This window comes from Perognathus longimembris, chromosome 13 (assembly GCF_023159225.1).
Source record: "Perognathus longimembris pacificus isolate PPM17 chromosome 13, ASM2315922v1, whole genome shotgun sequence".
NCBI lineage: Eukaryota > Metazoa > Chordata > Mammalia > Rodentia > Heteromyidae > Perognathus > Perognathus longimembris.
The window spans coordinates 62,768,901-62,784,390 of record NC_063173.1 but is presented as its reverse complement, the minus strand read 5'-3'; the positions used below and the strand labels follow the sequence as shown (position 1 = coordinate 62,784,390).

The 15,490-nt window shown below is 66.0% G+C and overlaps 1 protein-coding gene across 5 annotated transcripts in view; it reads left to right on the top strand.

Annotated features, from left to right (window-relative positions):
- Positions 1 to 15,490, top strand: part of Brsk2 (BR serine/threonine kinase 2) — a 56,592-nt gene that overhangs the window by 18,523 nt on the left and 22,579 nt on the right. For all 5 annotated transcript variants that reach the window (XM_048359342.1, XM_048359340.1, XM_048359339.1 and 2 more), the window contains exons 2-8: positions 6,961 to 7,055; positions 8,256 to 8,341; positions 10,043 to 10,183; positions 10,572 to 10,688; positions 11,090 to 11,123; positions 11,865 to 11,933; positions 12,692 to 12,838. In XM_048359342.1, coding sequence (XP_048215299.1) covers positions 6,961 to 7,055; positions 8,256 to 8,341; positions 10,043 to 10,183; positions 10,572 to 10,688; positions 11,090 to 11,123; positions 11,865 to 11,933; positions 12,692 to 12,838 — 689 coding nt within the window. The remainder of the gene's footprint in view (positions 1 to 6,960; positions 7,056 to 8,255; positions 8,342 to 10,042; positions 10,184 to 10,571; positions 10,689 to 11,089; positions 11,124 to 11,864; positions 11,934 to 12,691; positions 12,839 to 15,490) is intronic.

Here is a 15,490-nt window from a genome sequence, read left to right as displayed (position 1 = left end):
CCTCCCTCTGCCCCTGGAACTCCAGTTCCATCCTCTGCGGCCCGTGTCTGTGAGGCTCCTGGGGCCACCCTAGCCCCCTCCAGCCTCTCCCTGCCTCTCCATCCCTCCCGTGAGGTGACCTGCTTGGTGAGCGCCCTGGGGCTGCTCCTGGTCAGAACTGTCGCCTGTCTGTGTTCCTCTCCCTGACCATAGGCCCGAGGAGGAGCCGGTGCCGGCGGGGCGGGGCCCCTGGGTGCCCTGAGGGCGCCACACCGCTCCGCCTTGCCTCAGGAGCGTAGGTAGCCTGGGTGTCTGGGAAGGGGGGTGCATCCCGGTGCCCCCTCCTCAGCGTGGGCCCTCGGTGGCTCCCGCCTTCCACGTGCATGTGGAGCAGAGGAGTTGTGAGGTGAGGGGCGAGCCTTGGGTTTTCGGGGGGCTCTGTGTTGGAAGCGTTCAGGGCCTGACTGGTACTAGGTGAGACCCCAGCGACCTTTGGGCACAGGAGGGAGCTGCGCTCGGTGGCTGGGCCCTCCGATGCGGAGAGGCTCCTCGCCCAGCGTCTGCTGCCCCCGCCCTGCTGCCCCTCCCTGGGCTGCAGTGTGGCTCTGCTCTGCTGGGAAGGGGCCTGGCTTCCAGAAAGCAGACCCGTGTGTGGGCACCTCCCCTCCCCTCCCCAATTCACGCACCCTGAGTGAGGGGACTCCCTTGGCTGGCTCTGACTGGGGTGCACTCGGCAGGGAGCAGCCATCCGCCCTGGCGCCCACGCCTTTGAGCATTAGGCACGGGAGGTCAGGGGTGCGGGGGGGGGGGGGGTGGAGCTAGGGCTGCAGGTAGAGGTCAGGGGTGCGGCGGGGGGGGTGGAGCTAGGGCTGCAGGTAGAGGTCAGGGGTGCGGCGGGGGGGGGGGGGTGGAGCTAGGGCTGCAGGTATGCGTAGGATTGCCGGGCTTAATTAACTTAATTTGCAAGTTCCTTTTGAGAGTGTGCGTCGTCTCCCCGTGCACCGGTGGGCGGCCACATGACCTGTGCGGGGCTCCCTCTGCCTCCTCCTTCCCCATCTCCTCCTCTTCCTTCCGCTCTCCCCCTGCCCCACCCCTCTTCCTCCTGTCTCCTGCTCCCCCCTCTCCGCTTTGTCTTCCTCCCCCTCCTGCACGCGGTTGCTGCCCCCGGGGTGTGTGTGGCCGAGGAGCAGCCAGCGCTGTAGCCCTGGCTCTGGGGGTTTTGAGGGTCCGGGCGGGAGCCAGGGCGGGAGGCAGGACCCCTGGGCTGTGGAGGGCGGGGGGCAGGACCCCTGGGCTGTGGAGGGTGGGGGGCAGGGCCCCTGGGCTGTGGAGGCTGGTGCGTGGGCAGTGCGCCCAGGACACGTCTCTTTGGGCACCGAGCTGCGCGGCGGCTGCGGAATCGGTGCTTTGATGTCTGTGGCTTCAAAGGCCCAGCCCGTCAGCTGCCCACAGCCCGGGGAAGGGCTACCGCTCTGTGCCAGGCCGTATTTGAGGTGAGCCCATTGGGCCTGGCACCTCCAACCCAGGAGCCAAACCCACATTCTACATTTGCCTCCCACCCCCTTCCCGGGGAGCTGGGCGTCCAGCGCCTGTCAGGTGGAGGGAGGGGCAGCTTCAGAAGGGCTGCAGTAGTTCTCCCCGCCCCCCCCCCCAGGGATGCTCGCTGGTGCAGGCACGGTAATAGTGGGTCAGCTCGCTGGAGAGCTGGGGGCTCTGACGCCAGCCTCCAGGAACACCTGCCCTTCGGGGGCCCTGCCACTTGGCATCGTGATGCTCAGCTGAGTCCATCTTAAGGCTGCATGGCACCTGTTCGTGGTGACCCAGGACCCTTCCGTCCCCACTTGCTCTGGCTGTTGACGCCAGCTCCCCAGCCCGTGTGCCCATGGAAAAATGCCCTACTTTTCTGGTTTCCCTCGGTCTGACCACCTCTGCCCACTGCCTGATGGGAGCTCCGAACCTAGACCAAGGGGACCAGGGTGGCCAATCTTGTGCCAGCACGGCTGGAGGGACACTGTCCTTCTGGAAGTCCACTGGTGGTGCAGTGGCCTTGAGTCACACAAATCTAGACCCCCGAGCAAGTGACTCGAGGCTGGGAGCCTCAGTTTCCCCTCCTGAGGGAGGGAGCAGAGCTCAGTGAGGATTGGGGGAGCTGAGGGAAGAAGATACATGGAGCCTCGTTCTGGCCACACGAGTGCTGCTGCTAGAACAAGCGGTCAGGCCTGCCCCATGTCTATGGCCCGTTACATGGAGCAATGATGTCATCATGGGACAAACCAGAAATCCTCAGAGATGCAAGAGCCTTGTAATTAAAGGGAGAAGACAAATTTGTTTGGGGAGGTAGGGTCTTCATTCTGTGCTGTCTGTGCTGGGGTGGCTCGGCTGGTCTTCCTGTGGCTGGGGTCAGGTCTGTTGCCAGCATCTCCAGATTTAGGACTTGGGTGGCTTCCGCAGCCCTGAACCCATTGATCTTACATTGACATCTGTACCCTTAGGACCTGCGCAAAGGCCCCTTTCAGGTCAGGTTCTGTCTGTGGGCCCTGGGCATTGGGATGAGGACACCCTTGGGGGCCCCCATTCTGCCTGCCTCGTTTCTACACATGGCATGGGGCTCACGGCAACTGCCAGAGACCCGCGGCTCCGCATGGTACCTCCTGCCCACAGGCTCAGGAGCTGCTCACCTGTTGCCTGGGCAGCACGGAGGCTCCCTGGAGCCAGGGCAGTGCTGCAGGGAAGGAAGAGGGCCTCAGGGCAAGCAGAGGGCCAGGGGAAGACAAGGTGCTTGGTAGCCTCCAGCCTGCCCTGTGGTTGCCTACCCCTCCAGACAGACACCGGAGAGCTGGTATACAGTGTGGAGTTTACTAGTGTGGGTTTAGTGGTGTGGTAAACCAGCATGGGCTATGCCAGCGTGTGGTTAACCGGTGCGGGATATACCGACATGGAATATACTGCCATGAGGATATACCAGTATGAGACTTAATGGTATGGGGTAGACTGGTATGGGATATAGCAGGGGTTAACCAGCGTGGGATATACCCGTGTGGGGCTTAGTGGTGTGGGGTATGCCAGCGAAGGATGTGCCAGAATGGCTTAACCGGTGTGGGATATACTGACATGGGATATATTGGCGTGGGATACACCAGTGTGGGATATACCAGCGCGGGGTTTACCGGCGTGGGATACACCAGTGTGGGATATACCAGCGCGGGGTTTACCGGCGTGGGATATACCAGCGCGGGGTTTACCGGCATGGGATACACCAGTGTGGGATATGCCAGCGTGGGGTTTACCGGCATGGGATACACCAGTGTGGGATATGCCAGTGTGGGGTTTACCGGCGTGGGATACACCAGTGTGGGATATACCAGCACGGGGTTTACCGGCATGGGATATACCAGTGTGGGATATGCCAGCATGGGGTTTACCGGCGTGTGATACACCAGTGTGGGATATGCCAGCGCGGGGTTTACCGGCATGGGATACACCAGTGTGGGATATACCAGCGCGGGGTTTACCGGCGTGGGATACACCAGTGTGGGATATACCAGCGCGGGGTTTACCGGCGTGGGATACACCAGTGTGGGATATACCAGCGCGGGGTTTACCGGCGTGGGATACACCAGTGTGGGATATACCAGCGCGGGGTTTACCGGCATGGGATGTGGGGCTGTCATAGGTGCCAGTCCCTTTACTGGCATGGGGAGCCAGCAGCAGGAACTTGCCCAGCACTTAAGAGGGGAGAGGGATACAGGACTTCCACTGCCAAAGCCCAGGCTACTTTTTGTCCAGCTGTCCTTCCTCCTTTAGCATCTGTTCTGTCTGCTGGTGCCCCTCCCACAGTCCCCCGGGGGAGGGATACCTACCAGGATGGGGGCATAAGTCCTGCTGCCCACACCCAGTGCCCCCCACTTCCAGTCCAGTGGGGTGGGTGGGGATGTTGATGGGGGTGGCTCTGGACCTGGGGCTCGCCCCAGGGGCTTCCTGGGGTGGGCTGGCCGCAGCGTGGATGGAAGGGCACTGAGCGGATCGAAGCTCGGTGTCACTTGGCTGTGCACCGGGATGGCTGGGAGCCATGTGCTCCTGACAGACATAAAAGACCTCGTGCTCTGGTGCACAGCAAGGGTGCTCAGGCTCGGGAAGTCAGTCAGACCTTGCTGGAGGCCTGGACCGGAGCTGGCCAAGGCACTGCTGCGGTGCTGAAGGTGACCCTGTGTGTGAAGGGTTGTCCTCCCAGAGGCTCCCGCAGACTCGCGCCTGTGGTCTGCTGGCCTGGTGTGGGGTTGCGTGTGGATGTCGGTGCCAGAGACCACTACGAAGTGGCTGCCAAGCTGGTCTTTGGGCGAAGTTCTGTCAGGCTGCTGCGGGGCAGCTGGATGTGGGCTCTGGCAGAACCCTGCCGTGCCGGCTCTCCGCTGGGTGCCCTGCCCGCGCGGGGACCCCACCTCCTTGCTCCCCGCCAGATCCGCTCTCCAGGCCTGCCCCTGCTGCAGGCCGGGCTCAGTGCTGCGGACCCACTTCTCCAGCGAGCCAGCAGGGCGCTGCCCCCACCCACCAGGAGAGAGCCTCTCCCTCCGGGAGCGGGCAGCTGCTGCCACTTGGCCACACTCTTGAGCGCGGCCCCCGCAGAAGCACAGGAAAGTGGGTCACCGTGGGCTGTGGCTGCTGCTCTCTCTGGAGCCAAGCCGCGAGCGCCCAGCCCAGGCTGACCTCCTCGGTCCAGGGGCAGCTGGTCAGAGTGGGAGGCACCGAGGGCCCTTGGAGCGCTCTGGGGGCACTTGTCTCCCGAGCCCCAAGGTTGGGGCTGGTGCGTGGCGGGCGGAGGTACTGCTCGTCAGCTGACTCAGGGCTGGTGAGCCTCGCCTCCCTCCGCCCCTCCCCTACCGCCGCCCCGGCTGCTGACTCTGCAGCCGGGCGGTGCGGGAAGGCTGCCTGCGGGGCCGGGCCTCGTTCAGCACCGCGGACAGCGTCCCCGCCGGCCTAGGCCCGTCTCCTGCCAGTGCTGATGCTGCTCCCGTACCTGCGGAAGAGGCCGGGCCCCTGGGCCGTGTCCCCTTCCTGACTGGCCAGGCCTGCCCAGTGGGGCTGACCCCTGCCCACCTTCCGGACCTCTTTGCCCCCCCCCCAGCCAGAGGGGAATGACCAAAGCTGAGGGAGTCCCCTGTGGCTTCCAGGCAGGTGGCTCAGTGACCCCCCCCCCCCGGTAGCAGGGGCAGGCGGCGGCAGGGAGAGGAGGAGGCCAGGTGCCTGCCTCCCAGGGGAGGGGGGGAGTGCGGGTACCTCGGCCGGATTCAGGAGCCCAGGCTCCTTCCTCGCACCGCGCCCGCCGCCCCCCCCCCAGCTGCGCACAGTGGGGAGCTGCTGGCTCCTTGGCCCTGATCAGGCCCCTCCCTGGCAGGGCACCATGCCATTATCTGTGACACGGTATATTTTCCCTCTCTGGATGGGAGCCTGTGTTTGTATAAGGACAATAATTAGCGATAAAGTCACAATTGGAAAATAACCTCCCATGAGTTGGAGGGCTGGGTAATGAGGGGTGATCGTGGGATTTACACCCGAAGCAGCCTTCGCATCCGTTCCAGCCGCAGGCCAGATAGGGACTTCTGAAGGCACGTGCCCCGCTCTTGCTTCCGAGGGCACACACTGCCCCTCCCCCCCACCATCTGAGGGCACACTCCCCACCCCCACCTCCACATGGGGCAGAGCTGCTCAAGAACCCAGCCCGGAGGACTCTGCGTCCTCTGTTCCTGAGGCGGAGCACACTATCCTGTGGATCCCGGGGAAGGGCCTAGGGTATCAGGGAAGGTTAACTGCGTGTGTGTGTGTGTGTGCGTGCACGCATGCATGTGCGTGTGCAAGCACGGGAGCACACCAGCTGGGCTTTGTGGGCAGTAACTCTGCGCAGAGGGGAAGCAAGTGGAGGAAAGGTGGAAATGGAGGTGGGGGGGGGTAGTGGCCGAGCTCAGGACCTCGCTGGGGACAGCTCCTCGCACCCTGCCACGTCTCCTTTGCCACCGTGGTACTCGCTCAGCTGTGGGCTGGGGGTGCTTGTTGCCACCGGAGAGGCCCATGGCCTTCCTCACGCGGGAGCCTCCTGACAAGGCCTTGAGCCCCTGTTGCACACTGGGTATGGGGGCGCAGGTGCGTGCTGGGTGGGTGACCATGGGAGCAGAGGGTGATGGAGGAGCCCTTGCCGGTGGCACCTTTGGTTACTCGTCACCCTGGCTTGTGGCTTCCCGTCAGAGCCTTCAGCTTTGTCTGGGAGGGCCTTTCACTGGCCGGGTCCTGCAAAAGGGGCCTCCTGACCCGACGCAGGCCTTCTGTCTGTCCTGGGTGTCCTGGGGCCTGGATGCCAGGAGCAGGTCAGCACCGGTGGGTTCGGCCGCAGCGCCCCAGATGGCTGAACTACGGACGGCAGAGGCTGTCGGTACCCAAGTGCTCCTGGCTCTCCCCCGTCTGAGCGAGAATCACAGGCTCTCGTGCCAGATCAAAGGCAGCCAGCAAGAGGCCCCAGGAGCTTGCTCTGGGCCTCAGAAGTGGCCTTCCTCCCCCAGCATGCCCCACGGAGGCCACCGGAAGGCCTGGGCTCCCCCATGAGCCAGTCCCCCCGCCGTGGCTCCGGGGAGGCCCAGCTCCCACGCACCATCTCTCAGGAGCCCCAGCCCGGCTCTGCGGGGAGGTCTGGCCAGGGAGGAGTGAGTCCATCTGTGGCTGGCCAGTGCTCTGTCCAGCCCGGTGCAGGGGGGAGCTGGGCCCGGAGGCAGCGTGGTGGCGAAACCCTCTGCTGAACCTGGGACTTTGGCACCCAGACACGGCACAATCTGAGAGACGGCCGCGGCAGCCTTCCCTGACGCCATGCTGGCGGGCGGCCGAGAGGCACCGGGCACCCCTGCCGGGGCTCCCCGGGCGAGGAGGAGCGGGGCGCGAGCCCCGACGGCCACGGGGCCCCTGCTGGCGGGGCAGGTGACCGGCCCCTCTCTCTCACAGGCCTTGTGAAGCTGGGGATTCACTGCGTCACGTGCCAGAAGGTGGCCATCAAGATCGTCAACCGGGAGAAGCTCAGTGAGTCGGTGCTGATGAAGGTGAGCCGCGGCAGCCCGGGCGGGCGGGGTGGGGGGCCCCGAGGCCGAGCCCCGGGGGGCAGAGGCAGGTGGCTCCCAGGCTGCCCGACCCCCTCCCCTCTGCCCTCACCTGGGGGATGGGTCTGCAGCAGGCAGGCAGTGAAGGTGCTGCGCCCACCTGCTGGGCAAGCTCTCTGGGCCTCAGTTTCCCCAATTAGAATGGAAAGGCGGTCGCCCCAGCCCCTGCCAGGACCGGGCTGTTGTGAGGAGGGCGGGCGGGTCTGCTGGGTGGGTTGGGGAAGGCCAGGGGCAGGGGCAGCTCTAAGGGAGGACCGCCCCGGGGTGGACGGGGTCTTGGGAGCCGTCCTGGGGGTGAGGCGGAGGCGTGGGGGGGGGACGTGTGAGTGGAAAGAGGGTCCGCTGTGTGGTGTGGCGTTGCCCTCGCAGACCCATGTGGAAGGAGACAGGGCCCCGGCGGGTGCCCACCCCTCTGACAGCCCCTGAGGGGCCAGGACGGCTGCGGGGCAGCTCTGAACACTTAGAGTAGAGGTTCTGTCTTCAGTCCAGAAGCAGGCCGGGGGTCTCCTCTCAGCACGTGTACCCCTCCCCCACCCCGGGGTCCTGGGACGGCCTCTGCCCTCCCCCCTGGGGTCCTGGGATGGCCTCTGCCCTCCCCCCCTCCCCCGGGGTCCTGAGATGGCCTCTGCCCTCCCCCCTGGGGCCCTGGGACGGCCTCTGCCCTCCCCCCTGGGGTCCTGGGATGGCCTCTGCCCTCCCCCCTGGGGTCCTGGGATGGCCTCTGCCCTCCCCCCTGGGGTCCTGGGATGGCCTCTGCCCTCCCCCCTGGGGTCCTGGGATGGCCTCTACCCTCTCCCCTGGGATCCTGGGATGGCCTCTGCCCTCCCCCCTGGGGTCCTGGGATGGCCTCGCCCCTCTCCCCTGGGGTCCTGGGATGGCCTCAGTCCTCCCCAGATCCTGGACACCGCATGCATGTGTGCTCCCTGCAGAGCCTGCCACACCCTGCACGTGTGCCTCACCCCGCCCTCCCACAAGTGCACACCGCAGCCCTTCCCTGGGCCCTCCCCCAGGGAGGGCCTGCCCGGTGCCCCCCTCCGGCCCGGGTGGGGAGGGCCTGCCCGGTGCCCCCCTCCGGCCCCGGTGGGGAGGGCCTGCCCGGCTCCAGGCCCAGCTGCAGCAGGGCTGACTCCTCTTCCCGGGCAGGTGGAGCGGGAGATTGCCATCCTGAAGCTCATCGAGCACCCACACGTCCTGAAGCTGCATGACGTCTACGAAAACAAAAAATATTTGTAGGTATTGCTGGGCCTGAAGAGCGGGGTGAGGAGCGGGGCGGGGGGCAGGGGCCGGCGCCGCGGGGGGGCGGGGACGGCAGGGAGGGGCAGGTCCTCTCCCAGGGCTGGGGCTGCGGGTCGCCGGCAGGGACGGGAGCACCGCGGCCTGAGCCGCCGACCTTCCCGCTGGCTTCGGCCAGGCCGCGGGGGTCGCCGCCCCGGGGGGTGGGGCGGGGCCGGCGTCCGTCGGAGGCCGCACGGGGACCGGCTTCCCAGACGGGAGTGCTGGTGCCCGGGCTGGCCCCACACAGGCTCGCCACGCCTTGGCCAGGGCCGCCTGGACGCTCCCGGTGTACCCCGCCTCCCGGCTCCCCCGCGGGTCGCCGATGGCCCTTCCCCAGGCCCCCCTCCCAGCCCGGGTCCCTGCCCTGCGGACCTGGGTGGGGGCCCCAGCTCCTCGGGGAGTGCCGCCCCCAGAGCCCTCAGGGCGAGGGAGGACCTTGCACGTGACGGCGTCTAAGCGCTCCCCGGAGGGACGGGTGGGCCGCTTGGGGACGGGCGCCGCGGGGGCAGCCTGGGTGGCCCTCACCGCAGCCCTGCCTGCTGGCTGCCCGGCCACCGGCCCGCGGGGGGGGGCAGCCTGGACCAGGCCCCCGTGGGCAGTGGGCGGCTTCCGGGGGCAGTCGCATTGCACACAAGTGTCTGGAGAGGAGAGACCGCTCCTCTTGGCGCAGACGGTGGGGTGTCGGGGCTCGCGGCAGAGGCCCCGGGCCTTTCTCTGATGCTGGGGAAGTGGGGGCCCCCCCCATCCACCCGAGAGGGTGCGGGCAGGTGGGCACACGGCTGTGCCCAGCTCATGGCACCCACCAGTGCCCGCCTGGACGGAAGGCACAGGGTGAGGGAGTGGCCAGCTCAGGGGCCGTTCCAGACCAGAACTGAGGAGCCGGCGTGAGTGACAGGCGCGGGGATGGCTGGTCAGACTGGAGACAAGGCCTGCCCGCTCTGGGGAGGCAGGATTCTGGGCAGAAGGGGCCGCTTTGGCTCACCTGGGCCATGCTCGGAGAGGCGTCCCCCTACTCTCCCACTCGCCCCGATAGTTCGCTGCCGGTGCCGCCCTGCCGGGCCGCACCTTCAGGCTCCCCTGAGCCCCATGTGGCCGCTCCCCTGAGATCTCCAGGCACCTAGTGACCACCTGCTGCTCCCTCTTCCTCCTTCCTGGCCAAGACCTGGGGCAGGGGGCTGGGGGGGACGGAGACCCAGGAGGGGAGGGAGGAGGTGGGCACTGCCAGTCCAGAGAAGTCCCTTCCTCCCCGCCACGCTCAGAGGGACTTGGGGGGAGCACCGCTCACCTGTGACAGGGCTGCAGGCCAGGTGTCCCCCTTGCCAAAGCTGACTCCTCACCACATTTTGTGGCCCTCTGCCCAGGAGCCAGAGGGGCCGTGGGTCCCTCAGCCACGTGGGTGGGCAGCCTGCCCTGCAAGGTGTAGGAGCCGTAATGTTGCGGCGTGTGACGGGGCCAGGCCGCAGGGGGCTGACCACACTCGGGACCTGCCGGCCCGGGCCGTGAGGTCTGTTCTGGGGTGTCCGCCTTCCCCGGGGGGGGCTGAGCCTGTTGGCAATGGGGGCAGTGCCCGTGGCCCCCGTGGGGCACTGCGCTTCGCCAGGCAGGAGGCGGGCAGGAGGCGCCGTTGTGGGCGCTGACACCCCGCGGTCTTGCAGATACTTGGTGCTAGAGCATGTGTCTGGCGGGGAGCTGTTTGACTACTTGGTGAAGAAGGGGAGGCTGACCCCCAAGGAGGCCCGCAAGTTCTTCCGGCAGATCATCTCGGCTCTGGACTTCTGCCACAGTCACTCCATATGGTGGGTGCCTGGCCCAGGGCGGGCTGTGTCCCCCCCGCCGCCCCCCCCCCAGTCCTCCAGGCCAGTGGGAAGACCAAGCTCCCAGGGGTATCACAGGGCTCAGCTCCACCCCGGATGATCCGGCCCTCCCTCCCTCTCCCCCTGCCGGCTTCAACCTAGATCCTGCCGCCCCTGCTCCGTCCCCCCCGTGGGAGGACACCCTGACTCTCCCACCTAGGACAGGCAGGCCACTTCCTGTCGGCTACCTGTGACGTCAGAGCTGGGCTGCCACCCCCTCTACCCCGCCCTACTTGACAGGAGTTTGGGGAGGGGAGCAGCCCTCCATGAAGGGGTCGGGGTGTAGCGGAGGGTTCAGGACCCAGGTCAGCCTTGCCGGGGCCTTCCGCAGCCACAGGGACCTGAAGCCGGAAAACCTGCTGCTGGACGAGAAGAACAACATCCGCATCGCGGACTTCGGCATGGCGTCCCTGCAGGTGGGGGACAGTCTGCTGGAAACCAGCTGTGGGTAAGTGGCACCCCCACTCGCCCCAGGGCAGCCCCGGGGCTGGGCACCACACCCCTGGACCGCCGAGGGGGGCCTGTGGCCTTCGGCCAAGTCAGCTTGAGTTGCGGGGGGAGGGGACAGGACCCGGCCCTGCCCTGGCAGCCGGTGCCCACACGGCGGAAGGGGACCGACTGCCTGCCCTCAGCGTCTGCGCTGGGGAGGAGGAGGCCCTGGGGCCTTCCCTCCGCCGGCTGGGTACCCGTTCTAGACCCCGCTCCCCACGGGAGCAGACGGGGGTGCGGATGGGGGGTCCTTACTGCCAAATCCCAAGGGTCCTTGCACCAGCCCAGCCTCAGTCCTCCAGAGCTGGGTCAGGACCCTCACCTCGGCTTTTGTCCCCTGACCTACGCTTTTGCTTTCAGGTCACCACACTACGCCTGCCCAGAAGTCATCCGGGTAAGTAGCCACCTGGTCCCTGCTGTGGGAGGGGCCTCCTGTCCTGACCCTGCAGGGAGCCAGGAACCCCCAGCCCCCCAGCCCCCAAGCCCAGACCTGGGCCTCCTGTCCTGACCCTGCAAGGAGCCAGGACCCCCAAGCCCAGACCTGGGCCTCCTGTCCTGACACTGCAAGGAGCCAGGACCCCCAGCCCCCCAAGCCCAGACCAGGGCCTCCTGTCCTGACCCTGCAAAGAGCCAGGACCCCCAAGCCCAGACCTGGGCCTCCTGTCCTGACCCTGCAAGGAGCCAGGACCCCCAAGCCCAGACCTGGGCCTCCTGTCCTGACCCTGCAAGGAGCCAGGACCCCCAAGCCCAGACCTGGGCCTCCTGTCCTGACACTGCAAGGAGCCAGGACCCCCAAGCCCAGACCTGGGCCTCCTGTCCTGACACTGCAAGGAGCCAGGACCCCCAAGCCCAGACCTGGGCCTCCTGTCCTGACACTGCAAGGAGCCAGGACCCCCAAGCCCAGACCTGGGCCTCCTGTCCTGACACTGCAAGGAGCCAGGAACCCCCAGTCCCCCAGCCCAGTCCTGGGCCTCCTGTCCTGACACTGCAAGGAGCCAGGACCCCCAGCCCCCCAGCCCAGTCCTGGGCCTCCTGTCCTGACACTGCAAGGAGCCAGGACCCCCAGCCCCCCAAGCCCAGACCTGGGCCTCTGGCCTTGCACCGGGCAGATAGCTGAGGCTGCCTTTGCCCACAGGGAGAGAAGTATGATGGCCGCAAGGCAGATGTGTGGAGCTGTGGAGTTATCCTGTTTGCCTTGCTGGTGGTGAGGCCCCGCCCTCCTCCACCTTCCCCCTCCCTCCTCAAGCCCCACCTTTCCTGACTTCCCACCCCCTGCCCCTCACCTGCCCCCCTCACAGCCTCTCCCACCCTCCCTGCCCCCTCCCCACCCCTCCCCATCCTCCATGTGCCTCCCTCCAGGCCCCTCCCCATCCTCCATGTGCCTCCCTCCCTCCCTCCAGGCCCCTCCCCATCCTCCATGACCCCCTCCCTCCCTCCCCTCCCTGTCCCCCTCCTGGCCCCTCCCCATCCTCCATGACCCCCCTTCCTCCCCACCCCTCCCCATCCTCCATGACCTCCCCTCCCTGCCCCCTTCCCTGCCCCTCCCCATCCTCCATGACCCCCCTTCCTCCCTCCCCACCCCTCCCCATCCTCCATGGCCTCCCCTCCCTGCCCCCCTCCCGGCTCCTCCCCATCCTCCATGACCCTCCTCCCTCCCTCCCTGCCCCTCCCCATCCTCCATGACCCCCCTCCCTCCCTCCCCGCCCCTCCCCATCCTCCATGACCCCCCTCCCTCCCTCCCTGCCCCTCCCCATCCTCCATGACCCTCCTCCCTCCCTCCCCGCCCCTCCCCATCCTCCATGAGCCCCCTCCCTCCCTCCTCGCCCCTCCCCATCCTCCATGACCTCCCCTCCCTGCCCCCCTCCCTGTCCCCCTCCCCGCCCCTCCCCATCCTCCATGACCGCCCCCTCCCCCAGGAACCGCCCCCGGTCCCCCCCTCCCCCTGACGGCCCCTGTCCGCAGGGGGCGCTGCCATTCGATGACGACAACCTGCGGCAGCTGCTGGAGAAGGTCAAGCGCGGCGTGTTCCACATGCCCCACTTCATCCCGCCCGACTGCCAGAGCCTGCTGCGCGGCATGATCGAGGTGGACGCGGCGCGGCGCCTCACGGTGCGTCCCGCCCCCGGGGCCCCACCCCCTCGCCAGACAGGCCTCCCACGGGAGCCACACCCCTGTCCCTGAGGGGCCGCCCTCTCCCCACGCCGCCCAGGGTGCTGCCAGAGAGTGGTACACGGGTGGCAGTGTGGGCCAGGTGAGGGGGCCCAGGTGTGTGCACAGGCGGTGTTCGCGCGCCTTAGCGCGCCTGAGCCAGGGTGTGTACACACAGGTGTGTGTACAGGCGGTGCTAGCTTGCCTGAGCCAGGGTGTGTACACACGGGTGTGTGCAAGGCGGTGTTAACATGCCTGAGCCAGGGTGTGTACACACAGGTGTGTGTACAGGCGGTGTTAGCCTGCCTGAATCAGTGTGTATACACACAGGATCTGTGCAAGGCAGTGTTAGCACGCCTGAGCCAGGGTGTGTACACACAGGTGTGTGCACAGGCGGTGCTAGCTTGCCTGAGCCAGGGTGTGTACACACAGGTGTGTGCACAGGCGGTGCTAGCTTGCCTGAGCCAGGGTGTGTACACACAGGTGTGTGCACAGGCGGTGCTAGCTTGCCTGAGCCAGGGTGTGTACACACAGGTGTGTGCACAGGCGGTGTTAGCGTGCCTGAGCCAGGGTGTGTACACACAGGATCTGTGAAAGGCAGTGTTAGCACGCCTGAGCCAGGGTGTGTACACACAGGTGTGTGCACAGGCGGTGCTAGCTTGCCTGAGCCAGGGTGTGTACACACAGGTGTGTGCACAGGCGGTGCTAGCTTGCCTGAGCCAGGGTGTGTACACACGGGTGTGTGCACAGGCGGTGCTAGCTTGCCTGAGCCAGGGTGTGTACACACAGGTGTGTGCAAGGCGGTGTTAACATGCCTGAGCCAGGGTGTGTACACACAGGTGTGTGCACAGGCGGTGTTAGTGCGCCTGAGCCAGGGTGTGTAAACACAGGTGTGTGCACAGGCGGTGTTAGCGTGCCTGAGCCAGGGTGTGCACACACAGGTGTGTGCACAGGCAGTGTTAGCGTGCCTGAGCCAGGGTGTGTACACACAGGTGTGTGCACAGGCAGGGTTAGCACGCCTGAGCCAGGGTGTGTACACACAGGATCTTTGCAAGGCGGTGTTAGCACGCCTGAGCCAGGGTGTGTACACACAGGTGTGTGCACAGGCAGGGTTAGCACGCCTGAGCCAAGGTGTGTACACACAGGATCTGTGCAAGGCGGTGTTAGCGCACCTGAGCCAGGGTGTGTACACACAGAATCTGTGCAAGGTGGTGTTAGCGTGCCTGAGCCAGGGTGTGTACACACAGGATCTGTGCAAGGTGGTGTTAGCGTGCCTGAGCCAGGGTGTGTAAACACAGGTGTGTGCACAGGCGGTGTTAGCGTGCCTGAGCCAGGGTGTGTACACACAGGTGTGTGCACAGGCAGTGTTAGCGTGCCTGAGCCAGGGTGTGTACACACAGGTGTGTGCACAGGCAGGGTTAGCACGCCTGAGCCAGGGTGTGTACACACAGGATCTTTGCAAGGCGGTGTTAGCACGCCTGAGCCAGGGTGTGTACACACAGGTGTGTGCACAGGCAGGGTTAGCACGCCTGAGCCAAGGTGTGTACACACAGGATCTGTGCAAGGCGGTGTTAGCGCACCTGAGCCAGGGTGTGTACACACAGAATCTGTGCAAGGTGGTGTTAGCGTGCCTGAGCCAGGGTGTGTACACACAGGATCTGTGCAAGGTGGTGTTAGCGTGCCTGAGCCAGGGTGTGTACACACAGGTGTGTGCACAGGCGGTGTTAGCGCACCTGAGCCAGTGTGTGTACACACAGGATCTGTGCAAGGCGGTGTTAGCGTGCCTGAGCCAGGGTGTGTACACACAGGTCTGTGCACAGGCAGTGTTAGCGTGCCTGAGCCAGGGTGTGTACACACAGGTATGTGCACAGGATGAGTGAGGTTCTAGGAGTGTGTGTGCAAACATGAGCTGCTTGTGTCAGGGCCTCAATACCTGTCTTACACACTTGCCCTCAGAGCCTGAGGACAGGCCAAGGCACGCTTGCCAGGTGAGTCTTCGTAGGAGTGCCAGGCTCAGGGTGACTGTGTGTCAGGGCCTGAGTTTTCAGTTGTGTGGACATGGGCCAGCATAGGCGAGAATGTTGTAGGGTGTCTGTGTGCAGGTGTGGGTGGGAGCCTGTGTGTGTGTGCCTCAGGGTAGGTGCATCTGGGCTTGAGTACATGCCCCAGTGTTTCAGCCTGAGCCTAGCGAGGTGAGGGGCATGTGCCAAGGCACAGTCTGAGCCCAGGTGTGTACCCAGTATTTCAGCCTGTACTGGGCATGGGCCCAGGTGTGTGTGGAGCCTGTGCCCAGGTGTGTGAGTGTGCACCCAGGTATGTGGGGTGTGCCCCGATGTGTGGGGGCATATGTTCAGGTCGGGGGTCCAAGTGCATGTGAGGATTGTCCAGGTATATGTAGGGACATGTGTCCAGGTGTACGTGAGGATGTGTGTGTGTGAAGGTGTGTACAAGGGGCCCTGTGTGCATGTGAGGGTGTCCAGGTATATGTGGGGATGTGTGTGTCCAGGTGTGTCCATGGGGCCCTGTGTACATGTGAGGGGTGTCCAGGTATATGTGGGGATGGGTGTGTACAGGTGTGTACAGGGAGCCCTGTGTACATGTGAGGGTGTCCAG